This window comes from Porites lutea, chromosome 1 (assembly GCF_958299795.1).
Source record: "Porites lutea chromosome 1, jaPorLute2.1, whole genome shotgun sequence".
NCBI lineage: Eukaryota > Metazoa > Cnidaria > Anthozoa > Scleractinia > Poritidae > Porites > Porites lutea.
This window is the reverse complement of record NC_133201.1, coordinates 39,618,438-39,643,540: the sequence shown is the minus strand read 5'-3', so window position 1 is coordinate 39,643,540 and position 25,103 is coordinate 39,618,438. Positions and strand designations below refer to the sequence as shown.

At 38.8% G+C, this 25,103-nt stretch overlaps 3 protein-coding genes across 6 annotated transcripts in view; 2 read left to right on the top strand and 1 right to left on the bottom strand.

Annotated features, from left to right (window-relative positions):
- LOC140950249 (T-complex protein 1 subunit theta-like) overlaps window positions 1-25,103 on the bottom strand; it is a 123,011-nt gene that overhangs the window by 38,331 nt on the left and 59,577 nt on the right. The window lies entirely within an intron of this gene.
- On the top strand, window positions 1,093-20,265 carry LOC140950279 (uncharacterized). Its single transcript, XM_073399501.1, has 24 exons — window positions 1,093-1,207; window positions 2,045-2,115; window positions 2,531-2,592; window positions 3,891-3,960; window positions 4,498-4,588; window positions 5,338-5,445; window positions 5,863-5,922; window positions 6,086-6,156; window positions 6,989-7,021; window positions 7,717-7,748; window positions 8,518-8,566; window positions 10,294-10,402; window positions 11,569-11,616; window positions 11,758-11,859; window positions 12,289-12,368; window positions 12,784-12,832; window positions 13,936-14,057; window positions 14,584-14,670; window positions 15,850-15,927; window positions 17,405-17,470; window positions 17,569-17,658; window positions 18,366-18,413; window positions 18,816-18,886; window positions 19,321-20,265. The coding sequence occupies exons 1-24, from the start codon at window positions 1,174-1,176 to the stop codon at window positions 19,427-19,429; spliced, it is 1,740 nt and encodes a 579-aa protein (XP_073255602.1). The 5' UTR covers window positions 1,093-1,173; the 3' UTR covers window positions 19,430-20,265.
- LOC140950079 (uncharacterized) overlaps window positions 24,187-25,103 on the top strand; it is a 28,840-nt gene continuing 27,923 nt past the window's right edge. For 2 of the 3 annotated variants that reach the window (XM_073399270.1, XM_073399255.1), the window contains exon 1: window positions 24,209-24,313. The gene's annotated coding sequence lies outside the window, so the exon portion shown is untranslated. Of the gene's footprint in view, window positions 24,314-25,103 lie in introns of all 3 variants that reach the window. The other variant, XM_073399263.1, reaches the window with a different exon arrangement.

The following is a 25,103-nucleotide window of genomic DNA, read 5'->3' as shown; positions in this document are numbered from 1 at the left end:
CTTACCACAGCTACTACACTTACTACAGCTACTACAGCTACTACACTTACTACACTTACTACAGCTACTACACTTACTACACTTACTACACCTACTACACTTACTACACCTACTACACTTACTACACTTACTACACTTACTACAGATACTACAGCTACTACACTTACTACAGATACTACAGCTACTACACTTACTACAGCTACTACACTTACTAGACCTACTACACTTACTACACCTAGTACACTTACTACACTTACTACAGCTACTACACTTACTACAGCTACTACAGATACTACACTTACTACACTTACTACAGCTACTACAACTACTACACTTTAACTACAGATACTACACTTACTACAGCTACTACACTTACTACACTTACTACACCTACTACACTTACTACAGATACTACAGCTACTACAGATACTACACTTACTACACTTACTACAGCTGCTACACTTACCACAGTTGCTACACTTCACTACACTTACTTCTGTGCCTAGAGGTCCGGCATGGCACTGGTGTCTCAGGACATTTCATGGGGTCATACATGAACTACTGACCCAGAGTTTTGATACAGATACTGAGGCAACATCTGTGACCACCAAAGGTGCAAGCCACGGAGGGTCTGGGGGAATTGTGAGCTACAGCCCTGCTGCTATTGTTAGAGTACATTTCCTTGGGAGTAGAAGCCATAATTAATCCTCAGTAGTGAGATGGGGGTGCCGATATAAAAAATAATGGATGCCAATTTAGGAGTCGTACTTTCATTCGATGTTCTCGATGTCCGTTAATCTGGACTCCCTCTGGCTGCACTGCACGAATTTGTCATGCCGTTGGTCACGCGATAAACCAATTTCCTCAAATTGAAGATATGTAAAGCAACAAAAATAGTAGAAGCTAATAGAAAGGCTAAAATCATGCTCAAAGCACGTTCAATTCATACTTTCTGAAACAAACCTTGCATCAAAAACGCCGGCAAAAACGTCGCCTGTACATGTATATTGTGTTATTGTGTACCGTGTGTATCGGGGGAGCTTGGAAACAAAACGGTCACCTGTACAGGCTCGGATACCAAGTCATGGAACAAAATACAAACTCAAACACTTGTGATTTTGCGAAATTTGTTTTTGATTGTGAAATGATCAGAAAGAAATAATTTTACAAGAAATGGAAGGTTCCCACAGTTCAAGCTCGAATGAAGGTAAGTTTTTGTTTTAACGTTTCATTCACACCCTGTATACTGCTGCAGTCTTATGTAAACTTTTATTTGACAGCTGTGACTATTTATTGTTTTCTAATTTAAGTTTCAACACATATTGTCTGAAATATTGCGTTCGATTGCGTCCACGAAACTTCATGATGTTCTATAAATAAAAGGGTAGTCCAAATAAAAGGTAATTAACTAAAGACAATGAGTTTAATATTCAAACATACTGTTACATTGTTAGTAGAACTAGAAATGCTTTTGTTGTCTCTGCGTGCATTGCATGATACACTGATGATATTAAAGAGCTTATCAATTCTGTTTGGTATAAAATTCCTTAGCTTGAGAAAACAGCCGACATTTGGCGACGTTACCACTGGTTTCCCCGCCAAATGACGTCTGAGAAACGAGCACAGAAATTCCATACTGATGATGTGTCACTACCCTGATCTGGGTAGTGCTTCTGATTGGTTGAATCAAATTTCCCATGCGGTTTGATCAATTAGAAGCACTACCCAGATCTGGGTAGTGATGCGTCATCGGTATGGAATTTCTGCGCTCGTTTCTCAGACATCATTTTGTGGATTATGCAGTGGTAATATCGCTAAATGTTAGCTGTTTTCTCAGGCTAAAAGTTCCTTAATCTAAATAAAAAGATGGCCAGCTGTCAAATGTGGATTTTAGTTTTTGTATAAAAGACTTGAAAATTTTGGCGTTATAATGATTATATGAGTGACAAAGTGTGGTACAGCAAGTGTTCTTTTCTATAATTTGGTCATCTTCAATTGAATGAAATCAGTCTTTCTTCTTTGAATCTATGTTTGAACTCAAAAGGAAGTGACACTGCAGGCCTTACAAGAAGGTGTCGTGACTGTAAAAAATCATACAAGTCCTGCGATTGCAAGGTTCGTGATTGCTAACTTCATAATCCAAGGTTTAATAGTTAAAAAAGGTAAATGCTTTGTTTTATCATAAAAAGGCTCCAAGCTGCTCAAGCTAGTTTACAGGTACTTCACCCTGATAATGTGAAACAACACTCAAATGGATAGGACTGATATGCTGCTGGCTATTTTTATACAAGGGTGGCTCATTTGCAGAGGGTATTTTGATAGTTAGCACACACTTACGTGACTGTTTTGACATGATTGTGTTTTGAAAAAGATGACCATTGCACTGTATTACAAAAACAAGAGTGAGTGTGCTGATGCATGAACTGTTCATCAAGAAGAAGGAAAGTTAACTATAGTGTAAGTTAAACTGTACCCATGAATTGCTTGCACTTGTAGAACTCAGGATAAATTGTTACTTTTTATTTGGCAGAATTGTTCCAAGTGTGGAACAATATTTCAGAAGTATTGGGGAACTAACTTGATCAAAGGGCGGTAAGCATCTTATAATGTTTACTCATAATGTTTTATATATTATTGTAAATAAAAAAAGTTAACACTAGAGCTACCCTTGTTACATGTAGTGTTTATCATAATGCATGCATGGATTCCATTTTCATTATGTACAGTGTACACATAGTACTCTGAAATCTGGAGGCATAATGACCTTATTGTCGGTGCTCTGGAGTCCAGATCAAAAAATCTGGGTTCAAGCCCTCGCTAGCTAGGATCCTTGACCTTGCTTAACCCATTCGCTCCTGGAGATTTTGCCGAAAAACGCGTTTTGAAGCTAGTCGAGTGGTTTTCTGGTCACTGTCGTGCTATAAAGAGCTAAAACTTACCACAAACCGGTCTACAGGTCGTACACTTGGCGGCCTTCTGATCCAGATGCAAAATATCAGCTTGCGAAGTTCGGGCATGCGCAGAAAGCAAAATTTCGACATAGTTTTTGGGTTTAAAAGTGACACAGCAGTCTTGACTTTTACTTTTCGCTTTCTCTCCTCCCTTCTTTTTTCGCTTTTCTTGCCTCATTTTTTTTTTCTCTTGCTGGGCATTTAGTAGGCTTCATTTTGGTGGGAAGAGTTTTTAGGAAAGCTTTTAGGATCTTAGGATTAGGTGAAAGGAAAGGTAGGTGGGTAATGGAACAAGATTTTCATGGAGATTTTCAGGTCCTTGTCACGTGGTTTTTTGCTTCTTTCTCCGGTGTCCTTGACTGAATTGTGGTCATTCTGGTATGGTTTGAAAGATCTCTTCACTCTGCACAAGTTACCGAAGAAAGTTGTCCTTGACCGTTAAAACTGATGACGTCACAAAGGGTAGAAAGGACCTGGATCCGCACGGGCGGTTACGGGCGGTTCAGGGGCGAATGGGTTAATTCATAATTTCTTGGGCAAGACACTTTACTCTCAATGCGACTGGCACTCCATCCAGGTGTATGAACCAGTACCAGCAAATGTAACATTATGGACTAAAGCAAACCTTTTGACAGGAAGGATTAGAAATATTCTTAGTTGCTTTGTCATGCTATAGAAACAAGATTAGTAAAGGACAGGTAATGTCTTAATACTTATACTCCCTTAATTCTAATTTCTGATTAATGTTCATTTAATCATATTTTTATGTTAATTTGCATGATATAAATAATGATTATTATTCTCCCCCTTGTTTTTCTCCCTCTTATTAAAGAGTAAGGTGCTTATGAACACCTCTTTAGATTTAGAATTTAAGTAGAACAATGCACCACTTTCTTACCTCTTGTCATGATAATAATTCCACATTCTTTTGTTTGTTAGTTCTCATTGTCGTACATGTTCCACTGCAGTGTGTGTTACCTGTCATGTTGTTGTTAACAAAGCTGTAAAGGTAGGTCACTGTTAAAAATGTATTTTGTCAAATAATAAGTAAATAGTTAAATCCCGCTATTACATCCATTTGAAAATCATGTTATGTTTTATAAAAATAATGAATGAGTTTTATCAGTAATGTAGAGTGGAATGTAAGAAAGGGAGTTAATTTTTCTTCTTTTGGCAAATGATCTTTGTAGCTGTTGGCCATTACTCCATTAAACTTAACAGACTCAATGACGAAACATCTGGTGTTGACATACAATGTTAAGAGACAAAAGTTCAATGTCTTTGTACTGAACATAATATTGATCGCTGTAATGTCTTAAGGCAAGGCAACTGCATCACTATGGTTCCAGTTTTAAGTGCACTCACCGGAAATGAGGCATACTGACTATTATAGAATTTCTATTGCAATTTGTCTGTTTCACAAAAATTTAGTTTGCCAATATGTGTGTCAAAAAATTTTCCTACCCACATTTTAAAGGGCCATTGAAAAAGTGGTCAACTGACTGAGCATTGATCTACTGTCAGTAGTCCTTTATCATTCTGCTAGGTATGTACAAGATGTCTCTTAAAACAAAAAGAAGATGAAATGAACACGCAGAAGGCTCTGTCAGCCATAGAAGAGGCTAGAACAGGAAGAGGTGTGTTAAATTTACCCAATCAGAGATATTTAACAATTATTCCTCGAGCGCAAATGGGCTCTGAGTCAATAGCCCATGACGCCTAAGGCCGAATGGGTTACTGACTTAGAGGCCATGAGGACGAGAGGAATAATTTACTAAAATCCAACTAGTTAGTCAAAAATAACGAGAATAAAAAAATTTTAGGTAGTTTAAGCTTGACTTTAATCCTTTTTTGCCGCCAAAAAGCCCGTGCTTTACGCTACTAGTGGGCTATAACATATAGCCTAGTAGTAGCTCAACCAATCAGAATGCAGCATTATTGATAATAGACCACTAGTTGGATTTTACTAGTATATGATATTGTTGATTACTCTAAAAATTCAAGCAGTCTGACAAATAGCTAAGTGAAATAAATATAAAATTAATAAATACCAGAGTATAAAGATGCCACCAGGTCCTTGTTTTCCTAATTCTAGCACTGAGAGACTTTTTGATGGTGATAATGATGATGATGATAGTGATGATGATGACATAAATTTGTATCAACAGGAAAATTACGTTGGATGGCAAACTTGTTTTCTGGAGTGTTACACTGTCTCCTTGCATTTGCCAAACTGGTAACCGTCCATCAGAAAGCAGTTCGGAGAAAGAGGAAACTGAGAGTCAAACTAGGATGAAACCACAGTAAATTTCATTTTAAACTACATCATAACAGTACATGGAAATGAAAAGGTCTTTATTAAAATGACATTTTCTTTTATCTTTAGCAAATTCAACATCATCTGCAACATCTGATGCATTTGTTGTGGTGTCAAGTTTGTCTAGTTTAAATCCTGAACAAAGGAAAAGGGCTTTGTTCGAAGCTGCTAAAACAGGTAATAATATGCTTATCATTTATCTAATATCAAAACGCTGCCGAAAACTAACCAAGTAAAAAACTAGCAAGTCATACATGTGTACTTCAACAGTAAAGCCCCTTGTACATGTACTTAAAATCTTTCTCACAGTGCTGATCAGTTGTACAATAATCTGTGATCCAGGGCGCTTCTGTGTGTTTTCTAGTGCCCACAGATGTATTTTTGCAATTTTTTTATAATGGTAACTTTTTAACAGGATGTATTAATTTGTGACTAATTTATGACTCAATATTTTCTCAACTGAGTGATGACTCCTAATGCATGTAGTACCACTGTAAATACACATTTTTAATCATTTAGAAAATAATTAGTTAGTCAGAGTATATTAATTTTGCTTTATTTAATATCAGTAAAAATGAGTTGCTGTATTTCCAGGAGACCATTATTCCATGGTTACTTTACTGAATCATGAGAATGTTGACATCAATATTAGAGGTAATAATTTAATTTTCAATATGAACAAACCTAGTTTGAATTATTTCTTCCATACTGGTAAATAAAGATTCACAGGCAAAGTAATTTTTTTTCCCATAAGAATGTTTGACCCTACATTTGAATGAAATCGCAGTGAATATTATTTTGTTATTTCTTTTTGTAGATGAGGACAAGAACACTCCTCTCTTTTTTGCTGCAGAAGGTGGCCATCTCCCTTGTGTGGCTCTCTTAATGGTAACTAATTTTGTTCTCAATTATTTGTCCCTAGTAATTTAACAACCTTGAGAAATTTTGTAAACTTTCCATTAGAAGTTTGGCCCAGTGTCTTGATTGTTACAGTCCTTATTCTACAGTGTGTTCATGAGGCAAAGGAGATCAGAGAATTCTCTGTTTACTATGCAGAATTTTCTGGCTAACATTTGATAGCCTATATGACTATTTTTTATTCAGATGCAGAGTGTCTTTCACAATACTCTCCTGTAACATTACACCTTTCTCCTGCTACTAAATTCTTAATGAAAACCCTGATTCTATATATAATAGTTAATCAATTTGTATTGTATTTGTTTGAAAATTAAAGGGAGATTAGCAGATTAGCAGACACCTTGTAGGGCCTTGTTGCATGCACCTCTTCATTATTGTAAAGCTGTGATAGAGTCCCATGATTGGAAGCTTTTTGAACCCAAACTTAAAATCTTGCAAGTGAATATTTTTGGTGCCTTCTTCCAACTTGAATTAAGCACATTTTGCTACAAAGTCTGGCATTTTTCGGTCCTGGTCTGTGTTATACATGTAAGTTAAATCCAAACTACAGGATTCTTTGACTAGGCTAATATCCATACAGAATTATATAAATTTGATATAATAGTGATGGTGATGATGATGATAATAATTTAATTAAAGAGGATTTAACCCTGGAATGTCATTCTGACTCTCGAAATACACACGTCATAATGTTTCTCTGCACACAACAGTTTTCAGGGTTAACCCATGTATATCAGCCCAGTAAAGTAGCTCCGTAAATTATATCCCTTCTTATTTATTTATTTTATTTAAAATTCAACAGGAACGAAATGCAGATGTGACAGCAGTGAACAATGTAAGTTTATAGAATGTTTCATACTAGAAATGAATAAATGAATATCAAGACTTAACTACTTATTTTAATTTATTATTCATTCAAAATATTTCACCGAATCTGATTGGCTAAAAGCACACGTCTAATTCACCATAACCAGTTACTGTTGACCAAATTTGGAAGAAATTTGACTTTAACGAGGAAATGACGTCAAAAATGCAGCTTTTCGCAGGTTAAGGCACCGTTAACCGAGAAGACCTGGGGACGAGGTTGAGTTGTTTTGGTTGGGAACTTGAAAAAATGGCGGACATTTCACTGGTTTCAAGAGTAAGAACTAGGCGAAAACATGGCTAAAAACATGGAAAGAACAGCAAGAAGACAACTCGAAGGGCGACATCTGCTATCTGGAGAATATTTGCGGAGCTGGACAAACCTAAACGTACAGTATCGAAGATGAACTGAACATCGATGGATCGATGGAGGTAAGCATGTTTTTAGCTATGTTTTTAAACTAGGAAATATTTTGAATGAATAATAAAACAGTTATTGAATTCGGCTTTCGTATCATATGAAGAATTATGGAGATCTCGGAGGGTGTTATCCGCCTCGGCCTACGGCCTCGACGGATAACACCCTCCTCGATCTCCATAATTCTTCATAAGATACTCAGCCTCATTCATTAACTGTTAAATATTTTCTTTTGTAATCCAATCTAGAAATCTTGGACCCCTCTTCATGCCCTTGCATGGTAAGTTTACATGACCATGGTAAAAAACATGTTATACAAATTTTTATGAAATCCTATTAAATCAAGGTAATTAAAGCATATAATTAGCAGTGATAAATTATGTGGTACAAAGAGATTGGCTTGTGGTGTGTATTATTAAGCAGACTGTTCAGTCTAGAAATTGGTAAAAGTGGGTCATACGTCCCACGTGGCATTTTAAATTGGATCAATTTCAAAAATGGTCTGGGTCAAACTATGATATTGAAACTTTGAACAACTAACATGAGCTTCACCATCTTAATTATCCAGTTCATCTTCATGCTTTTTAGGTTCAACTGTCATTCTCTTTTGCGTAAATAAGTGAACTTAGCTTTTGTTGTTGTTTCATAATGGATAAAGAAAAAGCAGAAAGTAAAGAAACGAAGCGTGTGTTGATCGGCAAAGCAACAACTATGCAGAGCATGGAAATGTACACTCCAGTCTCTTTCTGTACCGCATGGAAGGCCTGACACAAAAACTACTCATAAACACATAGTCTGAAATAACAGTCATTTTGTGCACTTATTTCAGGCTAGTAATCACACATTTTTTATTTTTAATATTGACTGCTGCTTTGGAAGTACTTGTATAATAGGTAACCTTTTTTGCATCAGTATGCCTCCATGATAATTTCATTTTGTGTCAGAATAGAATATTGAATATTCCACATCAATGAGGCAAAAATGCTGTCTAGATTCTAATTTTTGATTAAGCAGCCATGTATTACTGATATTATGTGATTGATCTGAAGGAAAGGATCAAGTGAAAGTCATGTGGAGTGTGGTGAACTTCTCATACAGGTACTTACTGACAAAACGGAAGATAAGATTTTCTGGAAAGTGAGAATATAATATTGTTGTGGAAAGTAATAATAATGTGGTTAGAAAACCTAAAAGTTGCCTTAATTTACAACCAAACAGATCCAAATTTTGTGGTGTCACTTAAAGTGCATTTTTACAGCTTTAAAGGCACTGTAGATAGCCTAAAAGATGTTTTCAAAGCACTTTTTTAAAGAAGAAATCTGCGTTTGGTTGCCCCTGTTTTCTCACTTTGATGTTTTTGCGCAGACACAATTAATTCACCATACATTATAATACTACAGTACAATGTACAGTGAAGACCTTTACTTGCTGAAATGGTATCTGCTTGTTACAAATCATGTTATACCGTATGAAAGTTTGCTGCTTTGTGTTTCTGGGGACAATTGATGAATGTGATCATTAATATGAGCAATTTACAAAGGAATTATTCCCTAACGGTTGTCTCATGATTTAAAATTAACCAAGATACAAATAAACTTGTAAATATTGTGCCCAAAAGAAATGCATCTCATAATAGATCTGAGTGATGATACTGACTTGTCCCCAGTAGTCTTCGCTCGTAAGGCACGGCGGGAGCAGGGGATGATGGGAAGGATGAAGAGAGAAAGACGCTCATCTCTCTGCCTCACTTTCCTCCTTCCCATCACACCCCACACGCCACTAGAGAGAGTCAGGTGATGATATTGTATTGGACGACCGTTGGTGGTTGAATGGATCTTGGAATGTGTATTTGGCATCCCCATAGATTTCTCAGGGACAAGTGACATTATCACCAATTTGCCAAAGGCATAGTCAGCTTCACAGCCGTTCTTTCTGTCTTCACGCAATGCTGCTCCCCACAAACGGCTGTTGAGAACCGAACCACATTCCTTTAGAGAAGTCACCGTACCGTAAACTTGGCGCCAACACCTTCCAGAAAATGGAAGCTGAAATGCTGCATGCACTCCTTAAAACTTTTATAGTTATTTAACAGTTAATGAATGAGGCTGAGTATCTTATGAAGAATTATGGAGATCGAGGAGGGTGTTATCCGTCGAGGCCGTAGGCCGAGGCGGATAACACCCTCCGAGATCTCCATAATTCTTCATATGATACGAAAGCCGAATTCAATAACTGTTTTATTATTCATTCAAAATATTTCCTAGTTTAAAAACATAGCTAAAAACATGCTTACCTCCATCGATCCATCGATGTTCAGTTCATCTTCGATACTGTACGTTTAGGTTTGTCCAGCTCCGCAAATATTCTCCAGATAGCAGATGTCGCCCTTCGAGTTGTCTTCTTGCTGTTCTTTCCATGTTTTTAGCCATGTTTTCGCCTAGTTCTTACTCTTGAAACCAGTGAAATGTCCACCATTTTTTCAAGTTCCCAACCAAAACAACTCAACCTCGTCCCCAGGTCTTCTCGGTTAACGGTGCCTTAACCTGCGAAAAGCTGCATTTTTGACGTCATTTCCTCGTTAAAGTCAAATTTCTTCCAAATTTGGTCAACAGTAACTGGTTATGGTGAATTAAACGTGTGCTTTTAGCCAATCAGATTCGGTGAAATATTTTGAATGAATAATACTACTACTTAGTAGTGTACTGATAAATCCTTTTTTGACGGGATGGGGCAAACTGATTTATTTTGACCTAACCAAGTATGTGCGCTAATGATTTGCTTCCCTCCCGTCCCCTCCCCCCTCCCACTTTACTTTCCCTTTTAAGATGGGTGTTCCAGTGTTTGCCTTGACTGACACATCAGAGACAGCAGCAGACCTTGCATCCCGTTCCGGTGGCAAACAGGAGCTGGTTCAACTATTGAGAGCTGTGGAAGGTAAAACAAACCCACCATAACACTTGTTATGCAAGATTTCTCTGTGTACGCTTTTTGATTAAGTTGATAACATTACAGATCCTTTTTACAAATAGGCTTTGACTTCCAAAAACTCTTACTTTTAAAACGAGGTTACGTTGCTTAGACTTCAGAAACTGTTACTAGGGACATGAAAAAAATTGGCCAATAGCGCGTCCCCAGTAACGATCCCCGCCAGGAACAGTTGCGGGACGTATAGAGCCATTTTCGTATGACCTTGAAATAAAAACGCGCGAACAAAACAGTCTCAGAAACAACAAACGAGCAGAAATAGAGCGATTTGATTAGTTTGTCAAACGAATACAAACGCTCGTGGGTTTTGGTTGGTTAAGCGAACACTCAGCTGAAAAGACGTCATGCCCAAAGAACTTTCTTGAAATCAATCGAACTTCGCTTTGACGTCATACTGCAACACTATTGGCCAATCGAACAATGCCTTCTCCATATTAAGGTTTTCTTTGGCGGGAAAACGAAGAGGCCATGTTTTTATCTTTTCATCCATTGGCTGATAAAGTAATGGTAACAGGACTGAGTGGAGTCCAATTCGGTCTGTAATCATACGAGTGATTAACAAAATCGGACGACCGCGTAGCGGGAGTCCGATTTGTTTAATCACGAGTATGATTACAGACCGAATTGGACGACACGAAGTTCTGTTACCAATTAATCATAACTTTAACAAAATTTTTGATATATAGGGCTCTTTTTAAATCAAAACACAAGAAATTCCAAGATTTTTTCGCTAGCTATGAAAAAAAAAGCCATTTAAGCGCGCGCGTGATGGCGCGTACTGTCCAATTACTTAGGCATGACGCGTACTGTCCTATTAAACTGTCCTATTAAGGCTGAAATCAGGGCAGTTGAGAACCAATCAGATTTGAGAATTTTGTTATAGTTATGATTAAACAAATAACGAACACACCAAAACCATTTTTCAAGGTCATACGAAAATCGCTCTATCGGCTCCTGTTCCCTTTTCTTTTTGAAAGTGGCGAATAACTTTATACACTTGAGGATGTCTGGGACGTTCTTCCCATTACATGAATTCAACCTACTACTAGGCTGTGAGTTACAAGTGCCATAAAACCTTTTTAAGTTTTAATTCTGTTTAAAAAATAATCTTGCAGTTGATGTTGCAGTACAGAACTTACAAGAGAGGCTACAAACCCCAACAGGTAATCTAACTGATCTTCCATCTTATTTACAAATTTAATGGGATGGAAATATTTTTTTACGCTTTTTTTCTGGTTAACTCGGATATGAGGATTATGCTGTAGTTATCAATCACTTGTATAATATATGTTTTTCTGTTGCAGGGTTCTCAGTCAAAGACCCAATGTTAAAGCTGTATGTGGCTACGATTGTGAGACACATTAATGAAAACGTACCACCAAACAGCCCGAAATGGATGGCAAAAGGTTTGTCTTAAGAAGGATAAAGTATTCATTTTGTCATGTGCATAGCCCAGCACGGAAAAGTCTGAACCCTGCTACGTACGAATTGAACACCTTACATAAAACTGTAAATAATGGTATACTCATCAGGCCCGAAAATCTCCGGGTGCGTGTGAACAGTGATCATGCGCTAAACAGAGATGAGGGCGGAAAGCAGCACACAGAGAACCCAAGGTGCAATCTCGTTCTCACGGCCTCTGTGGAAGCGTAGGCCCTAGGTATGAGGTCGCCAAAATTGATGAATCTACCCACTTACGATGGTGTTTGAAAATTAAGCATGCTAAAATAAACAGTATTCTGCAAAATGTTAGAAATGTGACTTGGCATTGATCCCTGTTGTATTTGTTGTGAATTTTATGATTTTCTTACAGTTTTTGTTATTATAAAACTCAGATAATCCGCAAGAAAGACATAAATTGTTGAAGACACCAGAACTTTTAAGAAGAGAAGACAAAACAAAGTTCCTTGACTGGGTGAGTTAAATAATCCTTTGCAAATTTTTAACCTACACGAAAGTACCAAGACGCATAAAATAATAGTGAAGTGGGAAACTTTATTTCCGATTAAGGCGAAACACTGTAGCAACTCAAAATAGATCAAAACAAGCATGACTATAGCTTCTTTGTCATTCTCCTGGAGTGTTTAATTTGAGTCTTAACATTTCAATGTATGCCCAAAGTTCAATTACACAATTCTTTTTCCCGTGTTTACATCTCCTTCACCGCCACCCCCACCCCCATGAGTTTATAGAGAATTTGATATCAGTTGATTAAACAACTCGTTTAAAAGGGAGAAGCTGTATTAATTTTACTTCTGGTGTTTGGATCCTTAAATACTGTAGAAATTTGTTGAAATTATGGTCACATCTTTTGTTGTCTTTGTTTTCAGAGTCTTCGAAAGCATAACTCGTGTGAGGAGCTCCGGTCCGAGATTCCAGGTCAGAAGCTTTGAGCTGTAGGCACTATATGGTAAACTTCTTACTGGTAATGGCACTGAACTTTCTTACGCCGGACATTATTCCAGAAGCTCTTCTTCTTAGAGATACTTGGCTTTCGGTACAAGGAAGAAAATCATATTACTTGTAAATGACAAAATCGCAGCATCTGACAAACAAATGTGTCTCCCAAGCGTGACAAACAAACGCAGAGAAACTTTGAAAAACTGTTAAGATGAAACTTTTCAAAAAATCCATGCAAATGCGGTCCTCAAGCAATGGAATTCAAGACAGTTTTGGATTTTGGATTCTACGCCGTGGATACCGGTTTCTTTCTCAGCAAATTTCTAATTGCAGATTCCAACTGTTAGTGGGATTCCGGATTCCTTGAACTGTATTCCACATTTCAAAGCCTAAATTCCTAAATTTCCCGAATTACGGATTCCACAAGCAAACATACCGTAAAATTCCGAAAATAAGCCCCTCCATGTATAAGCCCCTCCAAATATAAGCCCCCCCAACTTGTAACGCCAAAAACCCTCCGTTAAATCGCCCCTCCAAATATAAGCCCCTCCAAAAATAAGCCCCTTAAAAAGGGCCTTTGAAAAATATAAGTCCCAGGGCTTATTTTCGGAATTTTACGGTATTTTCGGATATTTCCGGAATCCATATTCTCTTAGATAGGGTGTTTCGATGTTGCCCATCCTTGTCTTCTTTTATATTTGCTGTGATATTCAAACCTTGCTTCAATGCTTGAAGTGGTTATTGTCCTCGCTCAGTTAGGGGCCAATTTCTACTTTAGTGACACAGCTTTAATCCAACTGCTATCCAAACAAAGCTTGGCTGACCGCTTCAGAGAGGTGTCTGCCTTATCGATAGTTAAATTGCGGATAGGCGAATAAAAGTGTATGAAGCACTGCAGGGACAGGCACGCACATTAGCCATCTACTTTCGCCTTTGTTACTATTATCAAAATAATTCTCTCTGTAGCGTTCGCCGGTGATGACCAGCCCCTTGGGAAGGCGGGTCTTCATATAAATTTGAGCTCAATGATAATGAAAGACATCAGTTTATCTGGTACTGGTTTTCCATCCCTTTTATTGTAGTTAATCGTTTCTTTGGTTCAAGTAGCGGCACTCCATCATCTAACATTCCTACAGCTGATGTGGAACCTATCATCAGACCGGATTTATTACCGTGTGTGGTGGCAAACCCTTCAAAACTCGAGGTACTTGATCCTTTTAATTCACTGATCTGCGTAATCAATACACAACCACATTTACGGCAACTTAACCCCGGAAAGTCTCAGAAAGTCTTCAAAGAAGGCTTTGCGTAACAAGACTGCGGTCTAAACTATTTTCAATCGGCCGAGGCTCAGTATTTAACCCTACTTACATAAATCTGGTAGTAAAAAAAGAGTATTTACTGGACAAACCTCTTTTACTTGTTGTCTGGTTTAGCTTGGTTTCCATAATCATCGTCTAAGGCTTCCCAAAATGTGTTCGGGTGGTCGAGATAATCACATGAAAACTCTGATGCAATGAGGGACGAGGATAAGTTCTCACGATATTTTAACAGTATTCCTATAAGAAACATTTGGGACAAGAAAAGCGAATTTGTATTTTGTTATACAGCCCATATTTTCTGAAGCTTTCCTAACGAATTGACGCGAACCATTTAATTTCCAACTGGAATTTCCGGTTTCCCGTACAAATGGTACCCGAGATCTTTATATTTTCCACCGTATTTTTCAGGAAAAGCTGATGAAGTGTCAAGCTGAGAAAGAGGACCTTGAACAGCGTTGCAAAAGACTCATGCAGTCTATCGCTAGTGCAGCAGAGGTAAGTTATAGCGGCAAAAGTTTATTGCTGGTTTAACACCGTTTTGATAGTAGTATCAGTTGTTCTCAGTGATAGTATTCAGTTCCAATTCCAAGGGAGACTGTTCGCAGTCTTTTGAGGTAAAGTATTGTTTTAGCGTTGTTGGGCGTAGATCTACCAAATCGAGATGCAACGAATGGAACACAAGCCTACCCAATGGAGGGCACAGACCTACCAAATGAAAATAGTAAAGAACATGGCACAGATCTACCAAATGAAAAAAGTAACAAACAGGGCACAGACCTACCAAATAAAAATAGTAACGATTAACGAACGGGACACAAAGCTACCAAATGAAAATAGAAACGAAAGTGGCACAGACCTACCAAATGAAGACGGTACCGTACTGAACCTGCCTAATCTAACAACTAGCGCTAGGGGTGGTTACGGCCAGAGATCTTTACTCCCGTATCGATTCTTTTATTTCCACATGTACTAGTCCTATCAGTGAAGTGTTTTAAGAAGGGGTGGCGGCTACGGTTTTTCGTCCTTATCTTAAAAACAAAAAGAAAAGACGGTCTTCTCAGGTATTATGGAGCTTTAGTATCCACGACGGCAACGGCAGCGAAAACGTCAGTTTGAAAATGAATTCCCGTTTTTTAATCTTTGTCGCGTTTATTCCAATTTGCTGAAAATGGCAAGTGTAGGCGAATTTCCCTGGAGTTGATTTCTTGAGGACCGCACTCAAGTTTAGAGAGAGAAAAAGAGATTCGTCGTCGTTTGTTTACGTTCTCCATAAAACTTGCAATGAGGCATTTTCACGTCGTAGTCGTGCAAGCACGGTGAAGAAATGTACAAAAAAGCGTGATGCACGTGCAAAGTTGTTGTTTTGCGTAATAAACCTATTACTTTTTTGACGTCCTGGTTGCCATCGCCGTCGTCGTTGCTAAAGCTCCCTTTTTAGTCAAGACCCTGAGTGGTGGTCCGGTCGACCGCGCCGAAGACTGGCACTCAAGCAATTGATCTGACCAGTCAGCGGTTTTCGTTTAAACGCGGGTAGATACCTCATATATGATTCCTATAGTGTACATATATGAAGTACCTACCTAAACGCGTTATAAGACATTCTGATAGAACTGTTGGCCCTAGGAAAGTATTCACTTTCATTCTCCCCCTTGTTTTCACTTTCTTTATTTATAGACGCATGACAAAGAGGTTATGAGATTGCAGCAGGAGATAGATATTGCAAGAGAACAGAAAGATATCGCCATTAAACGGGTAACTTACTGACAGATTTTCATTGCTACAGACTCCATTTCACTGTCTATCATCGTACAATACTTTACATGTACCTGAAAATATTTTTTTTTTTTCATTTCATATCTATGGTGGCCGAGAACTGCCAATCGAAAAATCCCCATATTGAAGGAATTATTTATTATTTTTTATTATTTTTTAGTGTCATCTGTAATCATTTTCCACTTTCTTTCTAATTTTTATTTTAATTCAAAAGAAAAGTGAAAGTAAATTCCAGTGAGATCAAAATAAAACGAAATGAAACCAAAGTAAAATGAAATGAAATCAAAATTAAAATCAAATAAAATTTTCGACCCAGCGGAGGGCTGACACTACTAGCATGCATTGCGTACATCACGTTGATTTTGTTGTGTTTACGACCCTTTCTCTCGAGGAAGCTCGAAGATGGCGGATAATAGGTTTTCATCGTGGAAGGAGGATCACCTTCTTAAAGAAGTGATGCAGATGTACGTTAAACAAAGTCTTAAACTCATATTCCTTCAATATGCGGATTTTTCGATTGGCAGTTCTCGACCACCATACATATCTCAGTGACAGTTTTTTCCAGTACGCTCGGTGTGCTGAATAAGCAGAAAATGACGTATTTGCTCTCTGCTCCATAGCTAGCGTGAGAAAGGCCAGGCACTTGATTCCTGCATGTGTAGATTGATTTCTCTGAAGAGGTGCCTCACGTCCTTAAAGCGCTTTTTCCTTCAAATGTGGGAAGGGCGAGAAAAGCGCCCTGGGACCGAGGCTGGTTTCACGGTTTCTAGAATATCAAAATTATCTAGCGGAGTTGTAGGTACAGTGTACAATACATTTATCAAATAAAGTTCAGCGCATGTCGAGTACAAACTATGGTCCGCGCGCTTCAAGGCTAAAGTCTCCCTTCAACAACAGGGCAGAAAGAAGAGGTCAGCAAAAAGATTTGTAGAACAAACGTGACCGGGTTATTACTTGAGGGTTTTGTCGTGATCATTCACTTAACTTTACGGTGTTCTGTGCTTTTCCAACAAGATCTGTTTAAAGGAAGATGAAGTTTGGCCGGGCAGAAAATCTTTTTGAACATAGTTGTAACAAAAGGTTTTACCGTGTTCTTTCTTCTGCTGTCGTATTGTTCACTAATATCACAGGCGTCCCAAGCTCACGGTACGAGTGTGTTATTTAAATTAACTTTCTCTCAAGAGAGTCAGTGTCGCGTTACAAGTAACCGTTGAGACTTTTTATGAGAAATAAAATACTGCGAACGCTAAATATCATTATTTTTACTTTTTTTCTATAAAGAAAATAAAGGAGACTTACCTTTGATGTATTCCAGTGCTTTTTGGCGTGAGTTCATCGATTTAGTCGGTTTTTTTTACTCTTTTGTGAGAAAGTTAATTTACAGAACACATTCGTAACGTGAGATTGGAACGCCTGTGCTGATATTAAAAAAATTCTTATTTGTGGTTTGATGCAGTGTGAAGCTACATTTGTTAACAAAATGGCCAAAATTCGTCAGGAAACGGAAGCAGCTATTCACCAGGTTAGTTTTCAGGCTAGATTTCAGGTCTTTCATTACGTCTGTATTCAGTTTTTTGTCTGTTACTGATACACTGTGCAGCAAATGGTCTCTTTTTCCAGGCAAACACACGGCTTGAGCAAGCTGAGAGGGACCGAGCCGAGGTACTACATTTACAAAACACTTTCAGATTATCGTGGGTACCAGATGAGGTGAGAATAGACCTATGGACTTTACTGAGATATTGGGGCTTATAGAGGACAAATACAATAAACTGTTTACTTAAGGTGTTTCAATACAGTTTTTCGAAAACCATACCGATATTTTTCCATCACCCAAAAAGTGATTTTATCCTGGTCCGATCGCTATAAAATGTTCACCACTGACTGACTTTGGATTGAAGTTTGTCAAAATGTGGCATTAAGTAAAATCGATATCACTATGAAACAATAAACAATTAAAAAAACTTTCAAATCGATAAAAGCCGAAAATTGCGCGATCTAGACCTGCTACTGAAAATCCGACACCAGGAACTGGTTTTTGCCCTTCCTTGAATCTTACTACTTTGAAATCCTTAGTTAAGACTATTTTTTATTTAATTCAGCCTATTTCTGTAACGCGCATTGATCATATACATGCATATGCGAATTTGTGCGTTATAAGTAATAAAATTATTATTATTATTATTATTATTATTATTATTAGCAAATGACCTCCCTGAGAAGTAGAAAATTATGTTTGTTTGAATTCAAATAAAACGTAAATATATTTCAAACCTTATATTTTCATATTGTGCCGATACATCAAAGTTCCCATATCTTTTTAATCCCCGTATTGTTGACTTGATTGCTATCACACGCCTGTTGATTGGTTAGTCTTAACCACTTTTTAATGTAGGTAATGTATTTTTTTTTCGCAGCTTGTTAACTACTGTTCAAACAGTAAATGTCGAGCGCCCTTCACTCAAGTAAGTTTTGTGTCTTGTTTTATTGTTAACGTTGTTCCCAGGGCCTCTTTCTTTAGGAAATAGGAGGGGGCCCTGGAAAGGAGGTTGCCTTTACTCCATGATTTCAAACGGTTTGGTAACATTTTGACAGACAGTATACCCAATTTGTGCCGGAGAAGCTCATATTCTACGATATTTACCTTATGTCAACTCAATTGATAAACCAAATTTTCAACCGAAAACTGACACCCGAAGTCCACAGAACAAATTTCGTTTCCAAACATAGGTGAATGTAGGCACAATCAGTGTTATTCTAGGGACATCAAACCTCTCAGGATTTGAAAATTAGAAAACGTGTGTTTGTTCTTTTGATTGGTTTGGGTTCTATTCGCTGAACACTGATGCATTTGGTGTTTGTTGTAGACTAGAAGACGCCATCATTGTCGATGCTGCGGCCGCGTTTTCTGTCACAACTGCACAGATCAGTCAGCTCCGTAAGTTCAACATGTTTTACTGTAGTATCAGTTGCAGGTGTCACAGTTTTTTGTCTCGTGGCCAGCTGATCACTAGAGAGGATATCCTCTCTTGCTGTTTAACAGAAACTGACAGAGGCAATCTTAAAAGATAAGAAATTTTAAGCCGTTGAAGTTTCATCGTGAGCTCTAAGTTTTTAAACTTCCCAGTTTATAGGATAAGCAGCCTCCGCTGGCCGGACCACAAATTCTGCGGCGGTCTTTCGTAATTGAGTCACTGAGGGGAATCACACAAAACTGAAGAAGAGACATACATTCCTTTCCAAGTGGGAAAACCTGTGTTACACTACAGGCTAACCAGTTCGTTTCCAGTGAAGAGAGTAAGAGAGGCGCTCATCTCTTTACATCGTCTTTTAGTAGACAAATTAACAACGAGGACATGTCTTCTTTTTCAGGATTCCAGCGTTTGGCTACAATCAGAATGTCAGAGTTTGTAATCCTTGCTTTGCTTTGCTTGATGAAATGTTTTGTGAAGAACCAATTGCTTGCACAGACCCCACGTGACTTAAGAACGTTGCTTTGATTGGATGGAAAGTTACATGTGGAGCTGTTCGCCTTGTGGCACCTGCTCTGTAGACGGAGGGCTGTGTGTTTTAATGTTTGTAAAATATCGCTATATCCCCCGTCTTAACTTTTCGTACTCTCGGCTCATTAAAGAAATTTGATCGCTTTGTTAAATCAAGATCAATTTCTCTCCTCCGCAAGAGGACACCAGGCGTTGATCTACAATAAATACTGACCAATTCCCTACTCTAAGGGAGGTCTTGCGGTATGCTCCCCGGGAAGTTTTTTGGATTTAAACTCCTCAGAATCTCCTCTCTAGGGTTTATGAGTCATTTAGACAGGATATTTTCTGACTTTCCAAACCATTTTCCAGATTTCAGTTGGAAAGTTAAAAGTTTTTGCTAATATTTATTGTGAAAAATCTGACCGATTTCCGTAAAACGGTGGAAACCGGTGTGGATCCGCGCCTGGACACTGTATTACAGGCTAGAGACAGAGGGAAAGGAATTTCAGTGGCGCGGACACCCTGCTGGAGCCTGTATGGTGGACAGATAGAGAGAGAGTCAGAGTCAGCTGATTAACCACGTTAAATTAAGTTGACTCAGTAAAGGTTGCGGACCCTGCAAAGCAGTGAAAGAGATGACGTTATCTGTAGTTGCTACTACTCGTTTAGTAAAATTTAACATAAAACGAGGAACGGTAAATTACGGATTCGGAGTAACATAAAAATTATTTAAATAATATATTATTCACCCGTGGAAAATGGTTTTCTTGTGTTTATCCGAAGCCATATTAATGTACACTGAATAAATGACAGGTAATAAACACTCCAGAGTGAAAAAATTATTCAGAGGTTTTTAAATCCTGTAAGGGAAAGTTCATTTAATATGACAAAGGGGGGGGGGGGGGGGGGGAATGAAGATATTGAAACTCGAAGCTTGAAATTTTAGCAGCCCCCCTCGCTAGCGGTTCAATTTTTTAGGAGCCCCCTCCTTGGTACTCGAAAAAATTTCAGAGCCCCCCCCCCCCCCCCCCCCTCCTCCTTCAATTCCTTAGACTGTATTAAATATATTTACCGTTATTGTCTTCAATGGTTTATACTGTGACAAACTTGAGATACAGTTGTGATACAATTTTCTAAAGCATTTTTGGGATGAACAAGAGTGTAATAATTACTGAGACTACATTTGTTATATCTGTAAACCACGTGATATAGCTGAGTTGCACAGGTCATTAAATTGTTGAGTTGAAAACCATCCGATCTGTATGATGATGTCATGTGTTGGTTTTGAAGTATACAAATTTTCGGAGCCCCCCCCCCCTCCTAGCGCAACAATTTTTTCAGAGCCCCCCCTTCGGGTGTCTAAAAATTTTCGGAGCCCCCCTTCAATATCTTCATCCCCCCCCCCCCCCTTGTCATATTAAATGAACTTTCCCTAAGTTCGCTAGCTGTTTAACTTCCCATAGGTACTTGTATTGTTTGAGGTTCCCCAGCTGGCTTTTCTAGATCCAGAATTTGGATTTTTTCAAAGCAATAATTTAGGATTTTGACCAGAAGGATACCAAGATTCCAAATTAACGATTCTAAGATGTGGGTTTCGGAAATGCTATATTAAGGAGCCATTATATGGAAAGAAAAATGACCTTGTTGCACTTATGTCCAGAAATGCACATAACTCGAACCTCGTGAACTTCACGTTACACACAAATATTTGTAATTTCGATCAACATGACTTTATATTTGACAGAATTGCTTGCTTCTAACTGTTGGTATTACGGGACTGAGGGGAAATTTTGATCGTGAAGACCCCTATTTGGCCCCCCTGGCCTGATTCAGGCGTTCAGATAGTGGGGACAGGACCCTCTTGAATATCGTCTCCACTGCCCACTACCTTCCCAGAAGGGGTAAAAAAAAACAACCGTGAACACGGCCAGTTGGAAACATGTTTTCCAACTGGCCCCGTGAAGATGACCTAAATCAAGAGAGGATAGACGGGTGGCGAAAATACTATAAGAAAACCGTAAAGACAAGTGACACAGTCAAATAAATCGCTATCCAACTGCGTTGTCCACTGGACAGTGACAGGTGGTGAATCGGCTCCTGACAGTGATTTTCCCGGTGGATAGCAATCCACCTTTTGAGCAACTGGGTTCCCCGACAGATACGGCCCCGCCATAGACCGCGCGCGTCTAGTCAGCGCCAAACGATGAACCGAGGTGAAACGAAAAAAACGACGTGGGAGGGGCCGAGAGAAAAAAGCCTCTCGGCACCTCCTCAACCGTTTTCTTGTTTAACCTCGGTCCAGCTGTTCGCGCAGCTGCATTATTCCTGCATCTTTTTACAAAACACGAGCGAAAAACACACCAAAAAAACGCCTGCCGGCGACCTAATAACCTGTTAAGTTTCTCATTCAGTTCTCATTATTTTTAGTTTCATTTCGTTTCAACAGTTACTTTCATTTCTAGTGTTTCATTTACGTCATTGCTTTGTTTCTAAGACTCCCCCTAGATAGCTCTTATTTCAGTCGATTGCATGTTTTCGAATAAGAAGCATCAAATAATACAGTAGAAGAATAAGTTTTTGTCTCGTTTAGTTTCGTTTCGTGATTTGGAATTTTACTGTGTGGGTCAGATATGTAAGTAATCGTTTTCGTTTCCTTTCGTAGACATCTCTGTTGATTTAGTCTTTAGGTTATTGAGTTAGTACTTTATTTGTCCCCTCGTGGGCATACATGGGTACATTTTCGTAACAATTTCGCATATTTGGTTATTTACTATAGTATGGATATTTCAGTTACCTTTTTCTACTAATTTTATCTTCATCAAAAGTCAATATATAAAGCATTTTATTTAGGTTAACAGATGTTTTTGTTAAGTGTTTCCCATGCAACAATAAGATTCTTCATGTGCAGGATTCCGCCCCCAAAATACACAAGCTTGTACTTTGTCATTAAGCCTTTCGTACACAATTATGTTTTATGTTATTTCTGACGAATGAGCCCGCGAAGAAGACAGAAATAAATATTTTGACGGCACGAGATACAACAGGGCCTGGGTACTAGGCCGGGTGCACCATGGGTAGCCATATTGGGGGTATATAAGGCTGCGTATATCACGTGTACGTCATCTAGGCTTACGAACCACCCTCTCTTTGGTTTTTCTTTATTTTTGTTTTATTTATTTTTAGGAGCAACATATTCTCGATGACATTGTAAAGTCCCGTAGGAAGGGCTTTGAGCTTGAGCCTTGGTTCCTACCCAGATTTCCTGCCCGCATTTTTTCCCTTCGGGGTTTTTTCGGGCAGGTTTTTTCTGGCCTCCGTCTGACCGCATTTACTTCAGTTTGTAAGCGGTAGCTCAGCTCTGCTAGTTTTCAGTTTTTTCTCGTTTCTTATTTTATGTACTTGTACAGTTATCTCAGTTTTGCACCTGCTCCTTTACTTGATATATTTAGTTTCTATGTATGTCTAGGTCAGCTGTCCAGGAACCGCTCTTTAGGAGGCGACATAAGTCTCGTTTGATGCAGTTAGGTTGCAGGCAATGTTACAGACTTCTAGCCAGGGTCGTTATCCATTTGTTTACTTTCAATGTCCTGCCCTAGCCTTTTATGGCAGCCTTACTGGTCATTGGGCTACGTGCCTTGTTGGGTACATTAGGGGAGATGATTCCCAGTTTTCCTGGCACTCAGCCTCTGTGCTCCTGAAGTGTTCCCGGTCCCAGCAGTTATCCGTTGTTCAGAGTTTTATTAAATTTCCCCAGCCTAACTGGCAGCCTAACTGGCACTAAGCCTGCGTGCTTCTTTGGGGGACTCAGGTCGAGATCGACCAGTTGTAGCAAATCTCTCTTTTGCTTAGCCTCTGTGCTCCTGCCGTGTTCCCTGTGCCAGTTATGCGTTGTCAGAGTTTTATTTATTAGTTTCCCCAGCCTAACTGGCACTAAGCCTGCGTGCTTATTTCGGGGGATTTAGGTCGAGATCGACCAGTTATAGCAGTTTTTCTTTTTGCTTAGCCTCTGTGCTCCTACAGTGTTCCCTGTGCCAGCTATATGTTGTCATTGTTTTATTAATTAGTTTCCCCAGAATAACTGGCAGCCTAACTGGCACTAAGCCTGCGTGCTTAACTGGGTGATTCAGGTCAAGAGCGACCATTTGTAGCACGAGTTTTTTCTTTTTGTGAAAGCTAGTTTACGAGTGTTGTACATTAGGTATTCACCAGTAATCACCTATTATTGTATTTACATAAGTACTTTGTAGGGTTGGTTCTCGCCAAGCCGTCCCAAAATAAACTTATTTGCCATTACGTTTTGTCTGTTGATGTTGTGTAGTGGAGTCAAAATATCGTCTTTTGTTTCGATCGCTACTCGGTTTTGTTTCCCCTATAAGCTAGTTCATTTAGTTGTATTTGTTTTTTAGTTTACGAGAATCATTGACCGTTGGTAAGAAACAAAGTCAAGTCTGATTACATCATTTCATCGCCTGCAAGTCTTTGTACCCCTTAGTTTAAATATCCCCGATCAGTCAGCGAAAAGCCAACGACACGTTCGGATCCGATGCTTTTGCCCACCTTGCCACGGTCGTACAAAGACGAGTAAAGTCTGGGTACAAACTAACATATTTTCTTTCAAGGAAGTGAATTTGATCTCCCGTGATCATCTCGTGATCAGAAATACCTTCAGCTCAGTGAACGCCTTGATTGCCATTTCGATCTGCGAGGAGGAAACCAGCTTTCTCAAACTTCTCTCTTTGGTTGCTGATTACAATAGTTCATTTTTTATTCCGAGAAGAAATTCCAAGTGAATCGAAATACCAACACATCGCGTGACTTTGTCGCCTGGAACACCTGGAAGCTGACGAGCTGAGCTTGCTGTCGCGGCTGTTGAACAAAAAGTAAGAAATCTTGACATGTTGTCTCGTTGGATAATATGTTAGATATACTAAGATGACTCCGGTGATTTATTTTGCCCTGCAAACACTAAACAACAAGGAATTTTACTATGCAAATTTGATATTTCAAAAAAGAGCATACGACTGAGCATACGACTGAGCATATTTCCTCGTTCCAGCTCGTGCAATTTGATTAATCAGCATCTTTTTTATCTTCGAGTGAACGCCTCTCTCACAATTCTTTCTTTGATCTGTGCTTACTATCATTATTTTGTGACCGAAAAGACGGGCAGGGGAATCGAAATAACAACACGTGGCGTGACTTATTCATCTCGAACTGTTTACTTTCCCGAGCTGAGCTTGCGATCGACAGCGTATATTTAGCTATGGGACGTGTCATCAAGCCAACAAAAATGTAAGATGCTTAAGATATCTTTACGGTATTCTTATTGGGAAGTGTGTCGAATGTATCATTATTACAGCTGTAACTCACTGTGGCCCACAAACAAGAAACAACCAGGAATTTTACAACCACGCAGGACGTGTTCATTGGTTAGGTTGAAGTCTGTCAGAAAGTCCACTCGTTGCTGGCGAGCCTTTTCGATCCAGGGGCCCGTTTCTCGAAAGTCCCGATAACTTTAAAACTTTTCGGTCCTTAAAAGCTGTTTTATGTTTGCCGTGTTTCCGCTCAAGTAAAGTTTCAACAATTTTGAAAATGATACAATGAAATTATCAGATAACGAAGCAAACCCCCCAGTTTGTGAGCTGCATGAGGTGACTGTTAGTGTAGCTA

Bases quoted from the DNA above. Each gene is read 5' to 3' on its own strand.
- LOC140950279 (XM_073399501.1), top strand. From the start codon at position 1,174: ATGGAAGGTTCCCACAGTTCAAGCTCGAATGAAG. The intron at 2,593-3,890 runs GTAAGCATCTTA...TTTGTTTGTTAG, and splicing joins ACTAACTTGATCAAAGGGCG to TTCTCATTGTCGTACATGTT. The intron at 3,961-4,497 runs GTAGGTCACTGT...TCATTCTGCTAG, and splicing joins TTGTTAACAAAGCTGTAAAG to GTATGTACAAGATGTCTCTT.